General features: G+C 48.9%; 1 protein-coding gene across 2 annotated transcripts in view; it reads right to left on the reverse strand.

Annotated features, from left to right (window-relative positions):
• Positions 1–20,849, reverse strand: part of GPR156 (G protein-coupled receptor 156) — a 114,645-nt gene that overhangs the window by 8,982 nt on the left and 84,814 nt on the right. For both annotated transcript variants that reach the window (XM_002716658.6, XM_008266872.5), the window contains 5 exons: positions 20,522–20,651; positions 20,128–20,238; positions 11,610–11,735; positions 10,568–10,663; positions 7,171–7,407 (listed from right to left, as the gene is read on the reverse strand). In XM_002716658.6, coding sequence (XP_002716704.3) covers positions 7,171–7,407; positions 10,568–10,663; positions 11,610–11,735; positions 20,128–20,238; positions 20,522–20,651 — 700 coding nt within the window. The remainder of the gene's footprint in view (positions 1–7,170; positions 7,408–10,567; positions 10,664–11,609; positions 11,736–20,127; positions 20,239–20,521; positions 20,652–20,849) is intronic.

Genomic DNA, 20,849 nt, shown 5'->3' on the forward strand with positions numbered 1-20,849 from the left:
TCTCTGCTGTGGCCTGGGAAAGCAGTAGAAGATGGCTCAAGTCCTTAGGCTCCTGCACCCATGTGGGAGACCTAGAAGATGCTCCTGGCTCCTGGCTTTGGACTGGCACAGCTTTGGTCATTGCAGCCAATTGGGGAGTGAACTAGCGGATGGAAGACCTCTCTCTCTCTCTGCCTCTTCTTCTCTCTGTGTAACTCTGACTTTCATATAAATAAATAAATAAATATTTAAAAAATATCAAAGGGAGAATGTGGCAGGTGAAATAGGTGGGTGTAGTGGCACAGCAGGTTAATCTGCCACTTGCAACATTGGAATCCCATATGGGAGCGCTGGTTTCAATACCAGCTACTCAACTTCCCATCTAGCTTCCCGCTGATGCACCCAAGAAAGCAGGAGATCACTACCCACGTACTTCCCTGCCACCATGTGGGAGACCTGAATGGAGCTCCTGGCTCCTGGCCCTTGTAGCCATTTGGAGAGTGAACAGCAGATGGAAGATCCCTCTCTCTCTCTTTCTCTCTTCCTCTCTTTATGTCACTCTGCCTTTCAAATAAATAAACAAATCATTTTTAAAAAATAGAAAAGCCTTTGCCTACCTACCTACCTATCACTAAACTGACCAAAGAAAACCAGAGTTGAAGCAGACTTCTAGGAAGAGACAGAGAGAAAGGTCTTCCTTTGCCATTGGTTCACCCTCCAATGGCTGCCGCGGCCGGTGCGCTGCGGCTGGCGCACCGCGCTGATCCGATGGCAGGAGCCAGGTACTTATTCTGGTATCCCATGCGGGTGCAGGGCCCAAGCACCTGGGCCATCCTCCACTGCACTCCCTGGCCACAGCAGAGAGCTGGCCTGGAAGAGGGGCAACCGGGACAGAATCCGGCACCCCAACCGGGACTAGAACCCAGTGTGCCGGCGCCGCTAGGCGGAGGATTAGCCTAGTGAGCCGCGGCGCCGGCCCATAGCTGTTCTTAATTATTTTTTATTTGTTAACTAAAGGTGTGTTTGCTGATACTGAAAATTCAGTTCTGGGGCCAGCATTGTGGAGTAGCAGGTTAAGCCACCGCCTGCAATGCTGACATCCCATATGGGCACTGGTTCCAGTCCTGGCTGCTCTACTAATCCAGTTCCATGCTAATACACCTGGAAAAACAGAAGATGGCCCAAGTGGTTGGACCCCTGCAACCACGTGGGACACCAGATGAAGCTTCTGGGTCCTGGCTTTGACCTTTGACCTGGCCCAACCCTGGCCATTGTTGCCATTTGGGGAGTAAACAAGCAGGTGGAACATCTCTCTCTCCCTCCCTCCCTCTTTCCTTCCCTCCCTTTCTCTTTCTGTAACTCTGCCTTTCAAATAAATAAAATAAGTTTTTTAAAAAGGAAACTCAGTTCCTTGTTGGTGAATGCCCAATACAATGAATAATCAAGGCTCAGGCAGACAGAAAACCAACACGGCAACAGAAATGACAGGACGCCAGGTCTGAGACGAGGCCACTTCTCTCCTTGACAAGTGAGGAGGGACTCAGAAGGAGTGTGACCTAAGTTCACACAGCCAGTCTGCAGCAGAACCACAGCTGTGACCGGGGCACCAGGCCACTCCGTGGGCCCTCACACAGCTGGTGAAGAGAGAGGCCACTGGCTACAGGGGTCCTAGGCAGGTTCCTCAGCAGAAGCCAGTCTGGGGAAACAACCTGCAGAAGCGCAGGCAGGTTAACTGAATAGGGCTGGGGCTGGACCCAGAACATTCACAGCAGGCGCTTCTGTTCTGCAGCCTTTGGGACACTGGTCTACCTGCTCAGTGCCAGTGCCGTGGGGGTGGAGGCATCCCCAGTGCCCAGGGAATCCCCATAAAGAGTCTTCCCGTGATGGGTGCTGTGGACACTGGCACCTTTGTTCTGGGAACCACGATGAGATGGCTATGCATATGCGTCCAGGGCATCTGAACTGCTGCGATTCACTCTTCAAACCCTGAAGCTCTGACTGTGCCGTGTGATCTAGGTTTCGTAAATCTCAGATGGGATTCTGAATCTCCTTATCAAGGTCAACGCCACCTCGTCCTGTCACCCAGGCCCTCTGGAGTCCTCCGTTGACTCAGTGTGAGTCTGCATGGCACCAAGAGTCCGCATGGCCTGCGCCGCCACAGGAGCACCCCCTCTCAGGAGGCTCTCTCCTTACAGATGGAGCCCATAGGCTCATCACCCCACTCGGGATGGCACCCACAGCCAGGGTCACCATCACTCGCTGGTCTTAGGCGGCTGAGGCTGACCTCGAGGGGTTATTCTCTTAGCAGCGACCCTGGAGTGTCGCCCTGATCTCCCTGAGTGTACAGGTTCTCCTTTTCCTCCCAGCGAGCCCCCTCTGCCAGGCCCCTGGAGGACCTGCCCAAAATGCGTGTAAGGGCACAACACAGGTTAAGGGTACCTCCAAGACTTTTGGTCCATCTCTCCCTGAGCTGGTAGCGGGAGCCAAGGCACCCCTGGACTGAATTTGCCCCTCATCCCCAGCCTCCCTTAATTCCTAGCTGGGGGAAGATCCTGGCTCCTGAGACTGGACCCTTCAGTGTTTCTGGGATACAGACCTACATGACCCTCCTGTACCATGTCCAGGGCCTCTCTAGAGGGACCGGCAGGTTCTTGTTTTCACAGCCTGTGAGCTCTGTGGGCGAGATAGGATGAGTAATGGCCTGAAAGATGCTCGCTCACCTCCTGATTCTGGGGCTCTGGGAATGCATTATCTCACACAGTCAAAGGAATGGTGTAAGCAGGATTAAGTTAAGGGTGGTGAGATGGGGCGGCTACTCTGGATTAGCCAGAGTAGTGCTTAGAAGAGGGAGGCAGGAGGGTCAGAGTCGGAGGAGGTGTGACAATGGGAACAGGCCCCAGAGAGAGAGAGAGAGAGAGAGAGAGAGAGAGAGAGATGTGAACATGCCACTTGGCTGGCTCAGAAGGTGGAGGAGGGGGCAGTGAGCCGACAGACGCAGGAGTTCTCCAGAAGCTGGGAGAGACAAGGACCGGGCTTTCCCCTAGCGTCTTCTGAAGGGGGGCAGGCCTTTGTCCATTCCAGACTCTGACCTCCAGAACTGAAAGACGATAGATACGTGCTGTGCTAAGCCCCCGAGTCTGGGCGGCAGCCATGGGACACTGATGCCATAGACTAAATATGAAGTCCTTAGCGGGGCACACGGACAGGAGGCTCACTGCAGGAGCCCCCTCCTCTTCTGCCAATCCCCCCTTATTTCCCTCTGTGCTTCAAGCTCAGCAGACTTGTGGTCTCCAAGCACGCATTCATAACAGGCCGCCCCCAGCCCTCTCTGCTGCTGGTTGCGGTGCTGTCCCACCTGCTCTTCCACCCGCTGTCCTCCCTCCACGTGCTCACTGAACTCTCGTTAGCCCTTCCAGGCTGACCTCAAACACCCCAGTTCCCAGGGAGTCTGGCTGCACTCTTCTTGGCCTTGTGTAGCACTGAACACGTGTATTGTGACTTAGAGGTGGGGCCATGGGTTTAGCTGCACATAGCCAGCAATTAATGGATGGGTGGAAGGGCAAATGAACAAATGAGCTTTAAAAAGCTCACTGGTCTGGTAGGGGTGCTGGCACATCCATTGCCATTAGGCAAGGTGAAAAGCCCTGAGTTCATGGAGGAGCCAGTGAAAACACTTTAGGGGTTAGAGGAGAAAGCAACAGCCTGCCTCAGGACCCTGCTGCCTCTGAGAGGGAGTGGCGGGTGGAGGTATGGGTCACACTCAGGTTTAAAGAGCAGAGGCGGCCTGATTGCTGGGATGACCTCAGCGCTTGGCATAAACACTTAGGCATTTCCTGAGTGGTCCACTTGCTGCATTGTCATCCATTTCACCCAGCTCTCTAGCACCGCCTAGCTGTCCTGGGGGGTATCCATGCCTTTGCTTTTACAAACCCCTCCCATCACAGTGCAGTCTGAGGGCTCTGGGGCAAGGAGTCCGCCTCACTGCAAACCACCGCCCCAGCCCTCCACATAGCTCTCCTTGCACGTGTTTCCAAATTTACCCAGTGTCCTACTTTTTTGGGAATACACAGTGCAAGGCTCACAGGGAGAACTGCTCTTCTATATCAAAGTCCTCCGAGCCAGAGGGGCAAATCAATAAAGGGACAAACCACAGTGACACGTTCACATATTGAAAAGGAACTTGCATCCTACACCAACATACAGCAGACTGTAAGATGTGTTTTTTAGTTTTACATCAAGCTCAACTCAAAAGGAAAAGAATTATGAGAATGGACAGAGAAAGGGTGGAGTAAGAGAAAGCAAGCCATGGAGGAAAAGTAGAAGCCAGGCAGAGAGAGGGAGTGAGAAAGGCGAGCTCTGTGTATTCCCCAGGTCCTGTACCCCCTCCCCCACCCCAAATCAACAGCTTGTTGGTGCTTAATTCAGACCTGGAAGTCAGAGTTCAAGCCACACTTGGCCCTGCATTTTTGTGTCTGTGTGCTGTGGGAGTACACCAAGAAAGCCCTATTGTCCTAGGGCTGAGATTCAGACCCAGAGGAAGCGGATGTCAGGAGGCGAGGCCTCGGGGACAAGCGGGCAGTGGGGAGAGGAGAGGGTAGAGAGAGGAGCATGAGCAAGGCTGTGCCCGTAGTTGCTGGTTTACTCCACTCCCAGACGGCAATCGTGTTTCAGATCAAGGAGGCTTTCTTCTAATAGTTCCTTGATGGTTGCTTCTGTCCCAGTGACAGTGTTCTCTTTCAGAGACTCCTTTCACTCTAAATTCTATTTATAGATCTGCTCTCTATATTTCTTACTTAGTCTCTCATCTCTGCTAGTCTTGCTTTGTTTCCTTGAATTACTTAGTAGCTGGATATTGTTGTAGTGACCCATTGCCTATTCAAAGCTTCTGTTGAGGGTTTAAATTTAGTACCATATCTTTCATTCTTATTCAATATTACATTATCTAAGATTTTGTCCTTTGTACGGTGCTTGTTGTCATTGAAGAGAGGCAACATCCTTTGAATCTTACTGATAAAACAAACCAGATGCCTTCTAAAAATGTATATTTCAGAGGAAGGAGATTTCTGCCAATATTCAGACACTTGTGGTCCTCTTTTTGTGGACCTCAGACTCTCTTCACAGGTCTTTTCCCCATGAATTTATATTCCTCCATGGGAAAAGCTATATTTTATGTGTGTGTGTGTGTGTGTGTGTTTATTCTCTTAGTCTTTCCCTCATGGTCACAAGATGGCTGCAGCTGTTCCAGGATCACAAACATTGAAGGCAGAAAGAAGATAAAAGGGGTGGGGTAGGTATAAGCTGCCTGTTGGAATATCCACATCACATATTGGAGTGCTGGGTCGAGTCCTGGTTACTCTGCTTGCAATCCAGCTTCCTGGCAATGTACTAGGGAAGCAGTGGATGATGGACCAAGAACTTGAGTTCCTGACACCCACATGGCAACTGCAGATGGAGTTGCTGACTCCCAGCTTTGGCCTAGCCCAGTCCCAGCTTTTGTGGACATCTGGGGACTGAACCAGAGGGTCCCAGTCTCTCTCCTCACTCTGTCATGCTGCCTTTCAAATAAATACATAAATCTTTTATATATATATAATCACATTTATTTATTTATACTATATATATATATACACACACACACACTATATATATATATAAAGTAAAAGATGTGATGCCAGCCATACTTATCACTTTTTTGGGGAGTCAAGGGAAGGCAAAAGCTTTCCCAAAGACTTCCCAAAGAAATTTCTAGTATGTAAAATGCTGTCCCATTTCAAAGAGGCTATAAAAAGGGCTGATGGAGGAAGTGTTTTTGCTCTTTTAGCTTATATAGTGGAGGCAAGCAAGACTAGAAGGGGTTGGTGAAGAGGGTACCAGCCAACAATTTTGGTCACAGGGCCTAAGAGGTGGGCCTCCCAAAAGACCCCTCCCCACTCCCTTTCTCCCATCTCCCAGGAAGGAACAGCCCTTATGGGGAGTAAGTAAAGCTGCTTCTTATGGCCTTGTCTATTACGTCTGAGACAAACAAGCTCACAAGGGCTGCTTTCAATCTGTTCTTAGAACATTCATTCACATTCGGCAACAATTTCTCTAGTTTCTGCCACAGACGTAATACCCATCCTTGGTTTCTAGTGCTACTGCTGTAGATTTTTCTATATTTTGCTATTCTGTTGAGTATTCTCATGAAAACTTGTGAACAGGACGAAGAGAAAAGGGTCTATGCGTGTGTCACACCATCATGTCTCAAAGTGCATTTTTCTTTTTTTTAAATACACCAAAGCCCACACAAGTAAGTCACTGATTAGCTCTTTCATGAGGAAGTAGCTCATGGTGAACTAGTAGTTGCAATGGGAATCGGAATGGGATCTCAGCAGGAGAGTGGGATGAAGGAGGGTTCACGGGGGAAGGAAAGGCAAACCAGGAAGGAGAGAGGAAAGTGCCCACTGCCAAGTTCATGAACTTGGATGTGTTGTTCAGCGTCCCTGGGGCACGACATGAACGAGCGCAATCACCCTCCTTCCCGAGCCTATGGAACCCTTGGCCTTCCCCTCGGACTCCCATTCTTCCTCTTTGCTGTCTGGATATTTCTGCTTCTAGCTTCCTCCCTCGTTGGTTTCTTTCTTAATCCCCATAATCTGAAACACATTTTTTATTTCTCCTTGGTGTACAAGGAAAAGGAATGTTCTACATTTTCCTTCAATAAAAAAGAAAGGGTCTTGAATCAAAAAATTCCAAATGGATTTTTCATTGTGAATTTGCAATCCCTGATTGGAAAGAAATACTGGCTCCTCATTTCCGGACTAGCTGGGGCCGAGGGGGGATGGGGAGTGAGTGAAGCAGAGTGGGGGAGGGGCAGGGAGTGGGTGGAAAAGCAGGTCTGGGAGGCAGCCACCAAGGAGCAGGCACTTAAAGTGTCAGGGTGGAATGGGGCAGCTGCTGCGGCTGGGCCGCGCTGGCCGGGGGTGGGGGGGTGGGGGGGTGGGGGTGGGACAGGGCTGTCCCCCTCCAGGACTGGGAGGAGCGACGGAGGGGGCCCAGCTCATTAGGATCCCCTCCTTTCTTCTAACTCTAAAAAACGGCAGAAAACAAAATGAGCCATCTCACGCCCGGAGCAAACAGTGGAGTGGCTGAGGGCTGTTCTGACACACTGGCCCTGCCCCGCTCCACCCCGTGCCCCTAGTCCCACGAGCATACCTGGGGGACGAAGATGAAGCAGTTGATGGTGGTTGTGCAAACAAAGATGCCTCCAGATGTGAGCCCAAAGACCAGGTTGGGCCAGGACTGCAGGTATCTGGTGACCACCAAAAGCAGCCCAGCAGCCAAGAGCAGGAGGTTGACCCCCACCATGATTGTTAGGGACTGATTGACGGGAGGCGAGCTGACGTGGTCGGTCAGGCCGGCCAGGTAGGCGCCACACAGCAGGAGCAGACCCTGAAAGTGAGAGAGAACCCGTGGCTCAGGGAGGAAGGGCAGCGGGTGAAGGAGCCATGGGGCTTAGGGCCGTTGGCGTCCTCTGTAAACCAGGGACGACACCACCTGCCTTACACGGCTGCTGCTCCGGTTCACAAAGAGCGTGCACAGGAACACTCTGAGAGCGGCCGCCTCTAGCTGGTAGGTTCTTAAGAAATGTGCTTTTCCTCTCCTACAGGGAGGGCAGTGGGCACTCGGTGCTGCTGGTGGCGGGAGCTACCGCACAAAGCTGAGGGGCACGTGGAAGCTGAGACTGACCTGCGGTCTGCGTGTCCAGTCACGTGTCCCAGCAGGGCCAGGGCCCAGGGGAACGGGCTCTTTTTCCTAATTTGCCCACAGGCACCATCTGCTTGCCAAGCTCTGCACCTGCGAGACTGCGTCTGCCTAGAAGGGATGCCTTTTTCCACCCTACACAAAGCGTCTCTCTAGGCTAGCAGCGGCTCTGTGCCAGTGGGTGTTCATGGGAGATGCAGGGTGGAAAAAGAGAACAAAGGCAGGCTGGCACCTGGGCACGGCTGAGGGGAGGGGTGGCACTGGCAGCGAATGCTCCAGCTACACTTTCCACTCGCTCCGTGACATTCCCTGCCCCCACACAAGGAACCCAGAGCCCTATTCTTTCCTCTTCCCATGAATAGAAGCCTGCTCTCAGATTTCTCGTCTTTGCTAAGGAGAAGATAACTCACAGCACTGTCAAGGGCTGCTTCTCCCAGAAGGAGCTGCATATAAACAGAGATCAAAGCTTTCATCAATAAAAAAGCCCTTTCTGACTGTGCAAGGTGCTGTACCAGGCACAGGGCAGAAAACAACAGTGTAGGGAAGAAGAAGGCATGGGCCTGGCTTTCCAAGTTCCCTGTGTGGTAGGGAGATTTCACGGGAGCACACTAATGCCCAGGTTTATATCACAGAATGGGAGATGGAGTGAGGAGAGGGATGGGTGCCCAGAGGGAGAACTGATAATAAAGTTACAGTCAGGTGTCTACAAGACACCTCCCGGTGACTCTGGGATCACATGATCTGGCCAACTCCACCTGCACAGATGGCTCTATAGATAATTTTTTGGAGGACTGGTTGTGCCAGTAGAGAAGGAGTCGGCAGGGCCGAGATGCCTTCTAGGGGTCCCTAATGTCCAGGGTCCCACATGAGGCCGCAGGGGCCAAATGTGTCCATGTGAGATCATCACTGGCTAAAGGACACAGAAATCAGGATGCCAGTGGGGCCTGACTTTTGAGTGACTGATGCTATCAGGTGACATTTGGTAGAGCTGAGTCAGTAATGTAATAAAAAATGAATGAAAGGGGCCGGCATTGTAGCCCAGCAGGTTACCTAGCTGCCTATGACACCAGCATCCTGTATCAGGGCGCCAGTCTAAGTCCCGGCTGCTCCACTTCTGATCCAGCTCCCTGCTAATGTGCCTGGGAAGGCAGCGGAAGATGGCCCAAGTGCTTGGGCTTCTACTACCTATGTGGGAGACCAGGATGCAGTTACTGGCTCCTGGCTTCAGCCTGGCCCAGATCTGGCTATTGTGGGCATTTGGGGAGTGAACCAGCAGATGGGGAGATTGATCAATCAATCAGTCTCCTCCCCCCTGCTCCATCGCTGATGTTGTGCCTTTCAAATAAATAAATCCATAAAACTTTAACAAAAAGAATTCTGTGATTCTGAAATGTTCAAATACGATTCTATTAAAATATTTTAATTCTATTAAAATTTTTGCTAAAAGGGAGGTTAGTATAAATAGGGCTTTATACATCATGGCTCCTGTTTGAGTGAATCACGGCTGATCTTTGTGTTATTCACTTTCACTGAGAAGGAAGGGGTACAGTGTTGGCGACAGGCTCAGGCGGGGAGTCCTGGAACTGAATGTGGAGATTGGGGTCCTGCTCAGGAGAGTCGGCCTATGGGGGTCTGGCTCAGCTTCCTGATGTCCAGCATCTTCCCCCATTTCTGTCTTTGTCCTGCAGAAAGATATTATGGTGAAGCAGGTGGAAATGGAAACACATACAAGGCAAGGTGGGGAGCAGGGCTGGGCAGGACACGCTCTGCTACAGGGACTCAAGGAGCCGGGAGAGGCTCTGTGTGTCCGGAGGCAGTGGAAGAACAGCAGTACCTGACATCTCTGGAGCTTCTGCTACGGGCCAGGAACACCTGGAAACTCGCAACACGCGTGAGCTCTCCAGAAACCTGGAACCGCTCAGAGACGGTAAGTGAGTCTCCAGGCTAGCTAGGAAGGGGCCGAGTCCGAATTCAAACTCGATTCTGTCCATGACCTTAAACATCAGCAAGATCCTCGAGGCTCAGACCTGGTCACTTCCTGGAAGCTCCTTTATAAAATATTTCTAGCAACATGATAATATTTCTATCAAAATAACATGGTTAAAAAGCACCATTTCTTGTCCCAGCCCTGCCTGCTCCCAGGCCTGACTCAGAAGCAACCATCTGAGTGCTGTCCCGGGGGTGGAGGCAGGAAAAGTGACCTTTACAGTACGCCACCTTCTACAGAAGGCCCCTCTGCCCTGTCTGCTCTCAGGCAAGCAGGCCTCTCTGCCCCCCGCGGCCAGCATGCAGGCTCCTCCCCCACAGGGCGTTGTGGGACAGTATGGGGGACCCTCTGAGGCAGCTGGAACCCCTTAAAAGAAACCACAGATGTGGTCTAGAGCCAGCTTTGCCTCCAGCCAGCGTGAGGCAGTCAGGTGGGTGAAAGGCAGCAGGGTACTCTGACTCAAATCTTGAAGAGAGACACAAGAGGCGTGATAAGGGCACTTAGGAGGCCAAACAGTGGGTAGGATGTTTTCCCATAATCTCCCTTGCAGGGGAGCAGGGGAGAAAAATGGTGCTGCCAAAGCAATTACAAAACCCAGTCAAGCCATGGGAGAAAGTAGGTGGTTTCCAGGTGGTCCAGGGGAGACTGAATGAAGGAGCCCCGAGTGACCTCTAACTATAGAAAATGCATGGAAATGAAAAAGGTCGTGACCGTGAGACTTGCGCATCGACAGCAGTCTCCTGTGAAGTCAAAGTTCATTGCCCAACTCCTCAATCAGCAGACCCCATTAACTACTGTGGTTCCTTCTCCATAGCCATTTTGTGGGTGACAGATTCATCCGGAGGAGATGTGGCTACCAACCTTGCATCCCAAAACAAGAGTGATCCAGACATCGGGGTACCGGGAAGCACAGAAGTGTGTGTTGGTCAAAGAGCAGGACACGTCTCTCCCTGTCACCTAGGAGGGACACAGAGTCAGGATGGACACCACCACGGTTACCAGGGACACAGCAGAGCTCCGTGAGCATGCTGTAGTGGGAGCTCCTCTCCCGCACACAACTGCCCCTGCACTATGTACAAACTGTGAGCTCCAGTGCCCTCACCGGAACTCAGCGGGGAGTGACCCTGAGTGGGAGGAGACAGTGAAGAAGTCCTGGTGGCACGGCCTGCCCCTTAGTGATGTGCTTTTCTGCCACCGCCACTCAAGTGCGAGCCTCAGCCAAATGACAAGTCTGTTCACTCCAGGGACCTTCTATTGGCAAGCACCTGAATCCAGTTCAGTTCGGGTTGTCATTATTCTACCATATCCCTCTGCCCTGCAATACTTCCTATTAATTGAACACTAAGTACCAGCACAGCTAAGTCCTTTACCTGAATTGTTTCATTTAACCTCCACCTTAGTCCTGAGAAACAGATAATATACCTCCTTTTTCCCTGTGAGGAAACACAGACTTAGGTTAAATAATTTACCCAAGCCCACAACACTGGTGAGCCTGGTAGAACTGGGATTTGAGCCAGGGTTGACTAACACCAAAGACCACCTCCAAATATAACCTCTGCCTCTCAACAGCTAGGGGAAGGCAACTTCCTGTAGCCGGCATTTCCCATCATTGCTGATGCGGAAGCGGAGACAACTGCCAGGTAGACTGCAGTGTGCTGACGTCCCAGTGGACGCCCACGACAAGACCCCTGGGGCCACGGGCGCAGAGTGGAAGGCAGCACGCCCGGCAGAAGGGACAAGGCCTTCCTGGCAGCTACAGCCCCTGACTCTTCCTCTCTGGGCCCTTTATCTTCTTGTTACAAGATGACCACACAGTGAATGTTGCTAGGAGATGATCCCTGTGTCTCCACAGAGCCTGTCGAGTACACACGTGCAGCACACACCCAGGGACCGGGTCCCTCACCGTCATACTGACACCCAGGATCTGCAGGCACTGGATGGGATCCGTCAGCACCCACGTCACAAGCAAGATCACATCGGCCATCACCAGGGCAGCCACCAACCCCAGCAACTGCAGGTCTTTGATAATCTGCAAAAGAGTCAAGGTTAAAACTTCCCTTTGCTTGCTGACCACACAACACCGGGGCTAAAGTGTCCCATGTGCGCTGAGCTGGGCTCCAGGGTCAGCCCTCCTGGGGAGCTTCAAGTCCAGTCATCAGAGATGAAGCGTGGCTCACTAGGCTAATCCTCCGCCTGTGTCGCCGGCACACTGGGTTCTAGTCCCGGTCCGGGCGCCGGATTCTGTCCCGGCTGCCCCTCTTCCAGGTCAGCTCTCTGCTGTGGCCCGGGAAGGCAGTGGAGGATGGCCCAGGTCCTTGGGCCCTGCACCTGCATGGGAGACCAGGAAAAGCACCTGGCTCCTGGCTTGGGATCAGCACGGTGTGCCAGCTGCAGCGGCCATTGAGGGGTGAACCAACGGAAAAGGAGGACCTTTCTCTCTGTCTCTCTCTCTCTCTCTCACTGTCCACTCTGCCTGTCAAAAAAAATATGCAAAAAAAAAAAAAAAAAAAGATGAAGCAGATGCTGAACACTCGCTGGGACTTCTATACGGATAGCATCATTATCCCAATTAACCTTACCACTGTTTAACTTTTTCATATCCTCCCTTTGCTCCAGGGATTCAAGGAGTCTTATAAAATAAATACACTTATATTTCTAGATGTTTATATGAGCACATAGAGATGTGGCAGCTTTCACATCAAATCATTGTGATACTTTTTAAAAATGTTTATTTAGTTTTATTTAACTTGAAAGGCAGAGCAAGGGTGGGAAAGATAGTTTTCATTTACTGGTTCACTCCCAGTATGTCTGCAATGGCTGGAGCTGGATCAGGAACTCCATCTAAGCCAACTCCATCTTTTTTTTATTTTTTATTTTATTTATTTTTTTTTTTATTTTTATTTTTTGACAGGCAGAGTGGACAGTGAGAGAGAGAGAGACAGAGAGAAAGGTCTTCCTTTGCCGTTGGTTCACCCTCCAATGGCCGCCGTGGCCAGTGCGATGTGGCCGGCGCACCGCGCTGATCCGATGGCAGGAGCCAGGAGCCAGGTGCTTTTCCTGGTCTCCCATGGGGTGCAGGGCCCAAGCACCTGGGCCATCCTCCACTGCACTCCCGGGCCACAGCAGAGGGCTGGCCTGGAAGAGGGGCAACTGGGACAGAATCCGGCGCCCCGACCGGGACTAGAACCCGGTGTGCCGGCGCCGCTAGGCGGAGGATTAGCCTAGTGAGCCGCGGCGCCGGCCTAGCCAACTCCATCTAAGCCTCCTATGTAGGTGATAGGGGCCCAAATAGCTGAGGCATCATTGGCTTCCCACCCCCTTCCCCTGCCCCAGTTGCATTAGCAGGAAGATGGATCAGAAGCAGAGCAGCTGGGACTTGAATCAGCATTCTGATGTGGGATGTCAGCATCCCAGGGGGCAGCTTAACTCCCTGCACAACACCTGCCACTTTTGGTAACTTCTTTTTTTTTTTTGACAGGCAGAGTGGACAGTGAGAGAGAGAGACAAAGAGAAAGGTCTTCCTTTTCCATTGGTTCACCTCCCAATGGCTGCTGTGGCCGGCGCACTGCAGCTGGCACACCACACTGATCTGAAGCCAGGAGCCAGGTGCTTCCCTGGTCTCCCATGCGGGTGCAGGGCCCAAGGACTTGGACCATCCTCCATTGCCTTCCCAGGCCACAGCAGAGGAGCAACCGGGACAGAATCCAGCGCCCCGACCGGGACTAGAACCCCGGGGTGCTGGCGCCGCAGGCGGAGGATTAGCCTACTGAGCCGCGGCACCGGCCCTTGGTAACTATTAACTCATAGAATGGTATTGAGAAAAGAGGCGGGCACAGGAGAAATTACCAGGATTTTCTTCATGTACATACGAACTATTAGAGTTAATATGAAGACAATGTGCTACTTTTGTGATTGTAAACATGAAGCAGAAAATATAGATGCTGTGACAGGATGAAAATGCTGAAAAATAGCAGGAAAGAGAAAATAAGAAGTATGATTAAGGCTCAGGCCAGCAGTGTACACAGCACACATAAAGTGATATAGAAATGTGGATCTGGGCCAGCGCCGCGGCTCACTAGGCTAATCCTCCACCTTGCAGCGCCAGCATACCGGGTTCTAGTCCCGGTTGGGGTGCCGGATTCTGTCCCGGTTGCTCCTCTTCCAGGCCAGCTCTCTGCTGTGGCCAGGGAGTGCAGTGGAGGATGGCCCAGGTGCTTGGGCCCTGCGCCCCATGGGAGACCAGGAGAAGCACCTGGCTCCTGCCATCGGATCAGCGCGGTGCGCCGGCTGCAGCGCACCGGCCGCGGCAGCCATTGGAGGGTGAACCAACGGCACTCTCTCTCACTGTCCACTCTGCCTGTCAAAAAATAAATAAATAAAAAATAAAAAAAAGAAATGTGGATCTGGGGCCGGTGCTGTGGCATGGCAGGTGAAGCCACCACCTGCGGTGCCGGCATCCCATGTGGGCGCCAGTTCGAGTCTCGGCTGCTCCTCTTCCGATCCACCTCTCTGCTACTCCTCTTCCAATCCACCTCTCTGCTATGGCCTGGGAATGCAGTAGGGGATGGCCCAACTGCCTGGGCCCCTGCACCCGTGTGGGGGGCCCGGGAGAGACTCCTGGCTCCTGGCTTCTTATCAGCGCAGCTCTGGCCGTTGCGGCCATCTGGGGGGTGAATCAGTGGATGGAAGACCTCTCTCTCTCTCTTGCTCTCTCCCTCTCTCCCTCTCTACCTCTCCTTCTCTCTCTGTGTAACTCTGACTTTCAAGTAAATAAATAAATCTTAAAAAAAAAAAAAAAAAAGAAATGTGGATCTGAGCTTTTGGCCACCCCCAAGAAAATAAGCACAATCAGGTGGTTCCAGGTACTTGTGAGGGAAATACAAATCCGCTGCCTAAACAAATTGCTCAAAAGCAGTGATAAAGAGAAAACCTTCAGAATAACTACTGAGAAAAGACACACTATGTGTGCAGGAACAAAGAGAAGGAAGAAAAGAGACTTATCCGGCACAAGAGCACAGGAGAAGACAGTGGAAAATCACCTTCAAAGAACTGAAAGAAGAAAAGGAAGCCTTAATCTAGAATTCTCTAGCCATCAATACATCTTTCAGAAACAAAGGCAAAATAAAGACTTTCAGATATATAAAAGCTGAAAGAAATCATCGCTAACACACACTAGGATGTTAGATATTCTTGAGGTCAAAGAAAAATGATACCAGGTGAATGAAAATGTGGAACTACAGAGGAAATTCAGAGCACTTCAAATGGTCAGGACATGGAAAATCAGATTGTCTATTTTTATTAATTTAAATATTTTTAAAGATAATTGATTTTTAAACAAAAATAATAAATTATAAGGGGCTTACAATATGTGTAAAAGCAAAAACAATGACAATGATTGAAATGGGAAGAGATGAAAATAATTACTGTAAAGTACTTAAACTCTTTGTGAGTGCCAATTATACAATTATATACAAACCTTTCCAAAAATTGAAAGAGGGAATACTTCCCAACTCATTTAAGGACAGTATTATCCTAATACCACAACTAGAAAAATATTGCAAGAAAAGAAAATTACACAGCAATACCCATTAAGAACATGAGTACAAAAGTGGTAAGCAAAATTCTTCTAAAAATGAATATAGGGGCCGGGGCTGTGGCATAGTGGGCTAAGCCGCTGTCTGCAGTGCCAGCATCCTATAGGGTCGCTAGTTCATGTCCCGGCTGTTACTCTTCCGATCCAGCTCTCTGCTGTGGCCTGGGAAAGCAGTAGAAGATGGCCCAAGTCCTTGGGCCTCTGCACTTTCATGGGAGACCCAGAAGAAGCTCCTAGTTCTTGGCTTCGGATCAGCTCAGCTCTGGCCGTTATGGCCATTTGGGGAGTGAACCAGTGGATGGAAGACATCTCTCTCTGCCTCTGCCTCTCTCTGTTTGTAACTTTACCTCTCAAATAAATAAATATATTTAAAAAAAAAGAATGCAATAATACACACAGAGGATAATACATCATGACCAAGTAGAATTTATCCCAGGAATGCAAATGGCATTCTAAGATTATTTAATGTAATCCTCCATTGAACAAACTAAAAAAGAAAAAAACATACAATCATCTCAATAGACACATAAAAAGTATTTGACGAAACTCAAAAAGCTTGACAAAAACACTAAGTAAAGTAAGATTAGATGGGAACTTTCCCAACTGGATAAACAGTTTCTACAATAAAACCACTGACATCAGGCTTAGGTTTAAAAGGCTGAATGCTTCCCCAGTAAGTCCAAGAATAACTTAAGAATATATGTTTTCACTTTTGGCATTCAAGATTGTTTCTTTTCTTTCTAGCCAGTGCCATCAGACAACACATTAGAAAAAAGTTATCTTTATTTGCAAATATGATCATCTTTTTGTAGAAAACCCAATGAAATCCACAGAAAGGCTACTAGAACTAATATGTAGTTTAGCAAGGCTGATGCATACAAGATCAGCCTAAAAGAATCAAATAGGGCCCGGTGCTATGGCATGGTGGGTAAAGCTCCCCTTGCAGTGCTGGCATCCCATGTGGGCACCGGTTCGAGTCCCAGCTGTTCCACTTCTGATCCAGCTCTCTGTCATGGCCTGGGAAAACAGCAGAAGATGGCCCAGATCCTTGGGCCCCTGCACCAATGTGGGAGACCTGGAGTAAGCTCTTGGCTCCTGGCTTTGGATTGGTGCAGCTCCGGTGGTTGTGGTCATCTGGGGAGTGAACCTGCAGGTGGAAGACCTCTCTTTCTCTCTGTTTCCACCTCTGCCTCTCTGTAACTCTGCATTTTAAATAAATAAATCTTAAAAAAATTATATGTTTCTATTTTAGCAACAACCAATCTTAAAGTGAAAAATAAAAAATTACCTGTGCAATAACATAGAATAAATATGACAAAAGATAAGAAAGACTCATATTGAAAATTACAAAAAATTGCTGAGAGAAATTAAAGACCTAGATAAATGGAGAGAGATACTGCATTCTTGGATTAAAAGACAAATACAATATTATTAAGGAATCAACTATCTATAATTTGATCTTTAGATTCAATGCAATCTCAATCAAAATCCCAACAGGATTATTATAGAAATTAGCAGACTGACTCAAACTTCATGTGGAAATTCAAAGGATTTGATTAACCAAAACAACATTGAAAGAGAACAAAGTTGGAGAACTAATACTCCCTGATTTCAACATTTCATATAAAGTTATAGAAATCAAGGTAGTATAGTATAATAGTCAATATAAACAAACACATCAATGAGACAGGGTGGAAAGTCAAGAAATAGATCTTCATATCTATTTTTAATAAGGGCACAGATATAATTCATTGAAGGAAGGACAGTGTTTTCAACAATTGGAAGAATAGGTTACCCACATGTAAAAACATGAATTTCAAATTGATACATCACATCATATTCCACAATTGACTAAAAATGGATTACAGGCCTAAAGGTAAAAACTAAAACTCTAAAATTTCTAGTGATAAATATAAGAGAAAACCATTTGGATCCTTAATTTAGGCAAATTATGTTTAGTTATGATATCAAAACTCTGGATTTCATCAAAATTAGAAACACCTTCTCTTTGAAAGGTACTCTTTTTATTTTTTTAAAGATTTATTTATTTATTTATTTGAAAGTCAGAGTTACACACAGAGAGAAGGAGAGGCAGAGAGAGAGAGATAGAGAGAGATAGAGAGAGGTCTTCCATCTGCTGGTTCACTCCCCAATTGGCCACAACGGCTGGAGCTGCACTGATCCAAAGCCAGGAGCCAGGAGCTTCTTTCAGGTCTCCCACGTGAGTGCAGGGGCGCAAGGACTTGGGCCATCTTCTACCGCTTTCCCAGGCCATAACAGAGAGCTGGAGCAAAAGTGGAGCAGCCAGGTCTCGAACCAGCGCCCATATGGGATGCTGGCGCTTCAGGCCAGGGCGTTAACCTGCTGTGCCACAGCGACGGCCCCAAAAGGTATTCTTTCTTAAAAAACAAAGATTTACGTATTTGAAAGTCAGAGTTACAGAGAGAGAGAGAGAGAATCTTCCACTTGCTGATTCATTCCCCCATTTGGCTGCAACAGCCAGGGCTAGGTGAGCTGAAGCCGGGAGCCAGGAGCTTCTTCTGGGTCTCCCACATGGATGGCAGGGGCAGAAATACTTGGGCCTTCTACTGCTGCCTTCCCAGGGAGCTGGGTCAGAAGTGGAACAGCCAGGACACAAACTGGTACCCATGTGGGATGCCAGCATTGTAGGTGGCAGTTTAACCCACAGTACCACAATGCCAGCCCCTGAAAGGTACTCTTAGTGAATGAAAGGGAAAGGCACAAACTGGAAGAATATCTTTGCAAATCATATGTGTACCAAAGCAAGAACTCATATTCAGATACAAAAAGAACTCTATCAACTCAATCGTAAAGAAACAAAAAAAAATCCAATTTTTAAAAATGGTGAAAGATCTGAACATACTCTCCACTAGATAAAATATATGGATAGCAAATAAGCATAGAAAAATATATTCAAAATTGCATTAGGGAAATATAAATTAAAATCACAATGAGATACTACTATAAACATTATTATACAACCTGCTAGAATTATTAAAATAAAAAAGACCAAATTGGGGCCATTGCTGTGGTATAGCAGGTAAAGCTGCTGCCTGCAATGCTGACATCTGGTATCCCAAATGGGCACCAGTTCAAGTCCTGGCTGCTCCACTTCTGATCCAGATCCCTGCTAATGTGCCTGAGAAAGCAGTGAAAGAAGGCTCAAGTGCTTGATACCCTGCACCCACATGGGAGACCCACAAGAAGCTCCTGGCTCCTGGCTTCAAATGGCCCAGCTCTAGCTGTTGTGGCCATTTGGGGAGTGAACCAGCAGTGAACCAGCAGATGAACCAGAACTCTCTGTAACTCTATCAAATGAATAAGTCTTTTAAATTAAATAAGTAAGTAAAATATATCTAACAGGGCCAGCACCACAGCTCACTAGGCTAATCCTCTGTCTGTGGTGCCGGTACCCCAAGTTCTGTACACCCAATTGGGGTGCCAGGTTCTGTCCCGGTTGCTCCTCTTCCAGGCCAGCTCTCTGCTGTAGTCCAGGAGGGCAGTGGAGGATGGCCCAAGTGCTTGGCCCTGCACCCGCATGGGAGACCAGGAGGAAGCACCTGGCTCCTGGCTTCGGATCGGCGCAGTGCGCCGGCTGTAGTGGCCATTTCTGAGATGAACCAACGGAAGGAAGACCTTTCTTTCTGTCTCTCTCTCGCTCTCTCTCATTGCCTAACTCTGCCTGTCAAAAAAAAAAAAAAATCTGACAAAAAGAGTACATACTATATGACTTTCCCGCTATAACACTCTGGAAAATGTAAACTAAACTACACAGACAGAAAGCAAATCAATGGTTTTCTGAGCATAGGGATAGGGGACATAAGGATTGGTTAGGAGAGGAAGATAATAAGGAGACTGAGGAAGCTGTTGGGATGATGGATGTGTTCATTACAAATTATGTTTCATGGGTGAATACATTTGTCAAAACTTACTGAATCGTATGTATTAAATATGTGTTGCTTATTGCATGCCCATTATACCTCAGTAAAGCTATTTGTGAAAAAGGAATTACTGTTCTACAGTGATGGATCAATTTTTTTGTGTCTAGGCAATCTTCTTCATTTTCATGGTTACTTTCAACTGAGCTCTTGACAAATATTCAACATGATTCAATAACATTTGCTTAAAAAAATTCCCATCATTCTGGAGAAGCAAACTCCTGCTGGATGATATTTTAGGGTTGGGGCAGGGCCTACAGGCACAGAGGTAGATGATCAGGCTGTGAAGTCTGGGGAGTCCTGTCACAGAACCTGGTAAAATGGGGGAATGTGGTTCAGATGGTGCCTGATATGAGGGGCACGTATGTGACCTGGCTGCCACATAGCCTCTAGGCTGCTTCTAGGTGTCTCTACCTTGCTGTCTCCTCTAACCACACTCATTTCAGCACAGGGAACTGCTTTCTACATAGAACAGAATTGGGCTCCAGGAAAGACAGTAACTCCCTTGCTACAGCTTCTCTGTCACCACACTCTGCTTCCTTTTCTAGCTCACATGTGCACCAACCCACAGTCTCTGGGCTTCTAGTTCTCCCTCACACTGGTGCCAGGTAGCGGCCAGCTCACACGTCCTCACAGGGCCCGAGCTGCACATGAAGCAGAGGCCTTGTTCAAAGACCTAGCTCCCAATAGCACTGACTCACAGCCTTCTAGGCCTGGGCCTTTCTGAGGCCACATGACTTCCAAGAACGTCAGATCCCTTAAAGTTCTGAAGACTGGCTAGGCCCAGAAATCCACACAAGCTTCTGCAACTGTATGCACGGTGGAGCCACCATCTGCAGCCATGCACTGTGGACTTGACGCCTACTCACCACTCTCTTGTCCGGAACTCTCTGGGTAAACACCTTGTAGAGTCGCCAGCTCTTCCCCAGAATGGGACCAAACACAAGGGAGGTTCCAATGCACAGCATGGACAGTCGGATCTACAGGTGGAAGAGTCCCAGCAGGAAACTGTCAGTCTCCACGCATCTTGACCTGCAAAGCCTCAGACCTACAGAGGGCAGGGGGTAGAAGCTGGACCTCCCCAACTAAGTGTCCCAGGAACCCCTTGACATTATACCATTATACCTCAGTAAAGCTATTTGTGAAAAAGGAAGCAGTGTTCTACAAAGAAAAAGGGAACCACCATCCAGAGGAGCAGCTGGTTTAAAAATGTATCAAAACTTTAAGATTACATTCAAAACAATTTTTTAAAACATCACCTACCTGAATGAGAGTTTCCATTGAGGTCCCCACTAAAACATCTTGAATCCCAAAGAGGTAAGCACTGCTGTAGGTCAGACAACTGCCCAGTAAGGTCACAATGTTCAGATTGGGGCTGGACATCTTCACAATCCTAGAGTGGATTGGGAGGGAAGACACAGCCATGACCCTCTGCCCTGGGGTCAGGGGCCCGCAAGACCCCAAAGCTTCCCGACCAGTTTAATCTCCAAGGCAGTCCCAGACGAGGGGCCCCTGTGGGAAGAAAGCACTTCACAGCCCTGTGAAAACTTAAGATTTATTTAAATTTATTTTCAAAAAGAACTAAATCCTG

The sequence above is a fragment of the Oryctolagus cuniculus genome, chromosome 4 (genome assembly GCF_051225735.1).
Source record: "Oryctolagus cuniculus isolate XC-2025 breed Fujian yellow rabbit chromosome 4, ASM5122573v1, whole genome shotgun sequence".
NCBI classification, from domain to species: domain Eukaryota; kingdom Metazoa; phylum Chordata; class Mammalia; order Lagomorpha; family Leporidae; genus Oryctolagus; species Oryctolagus cuniculus.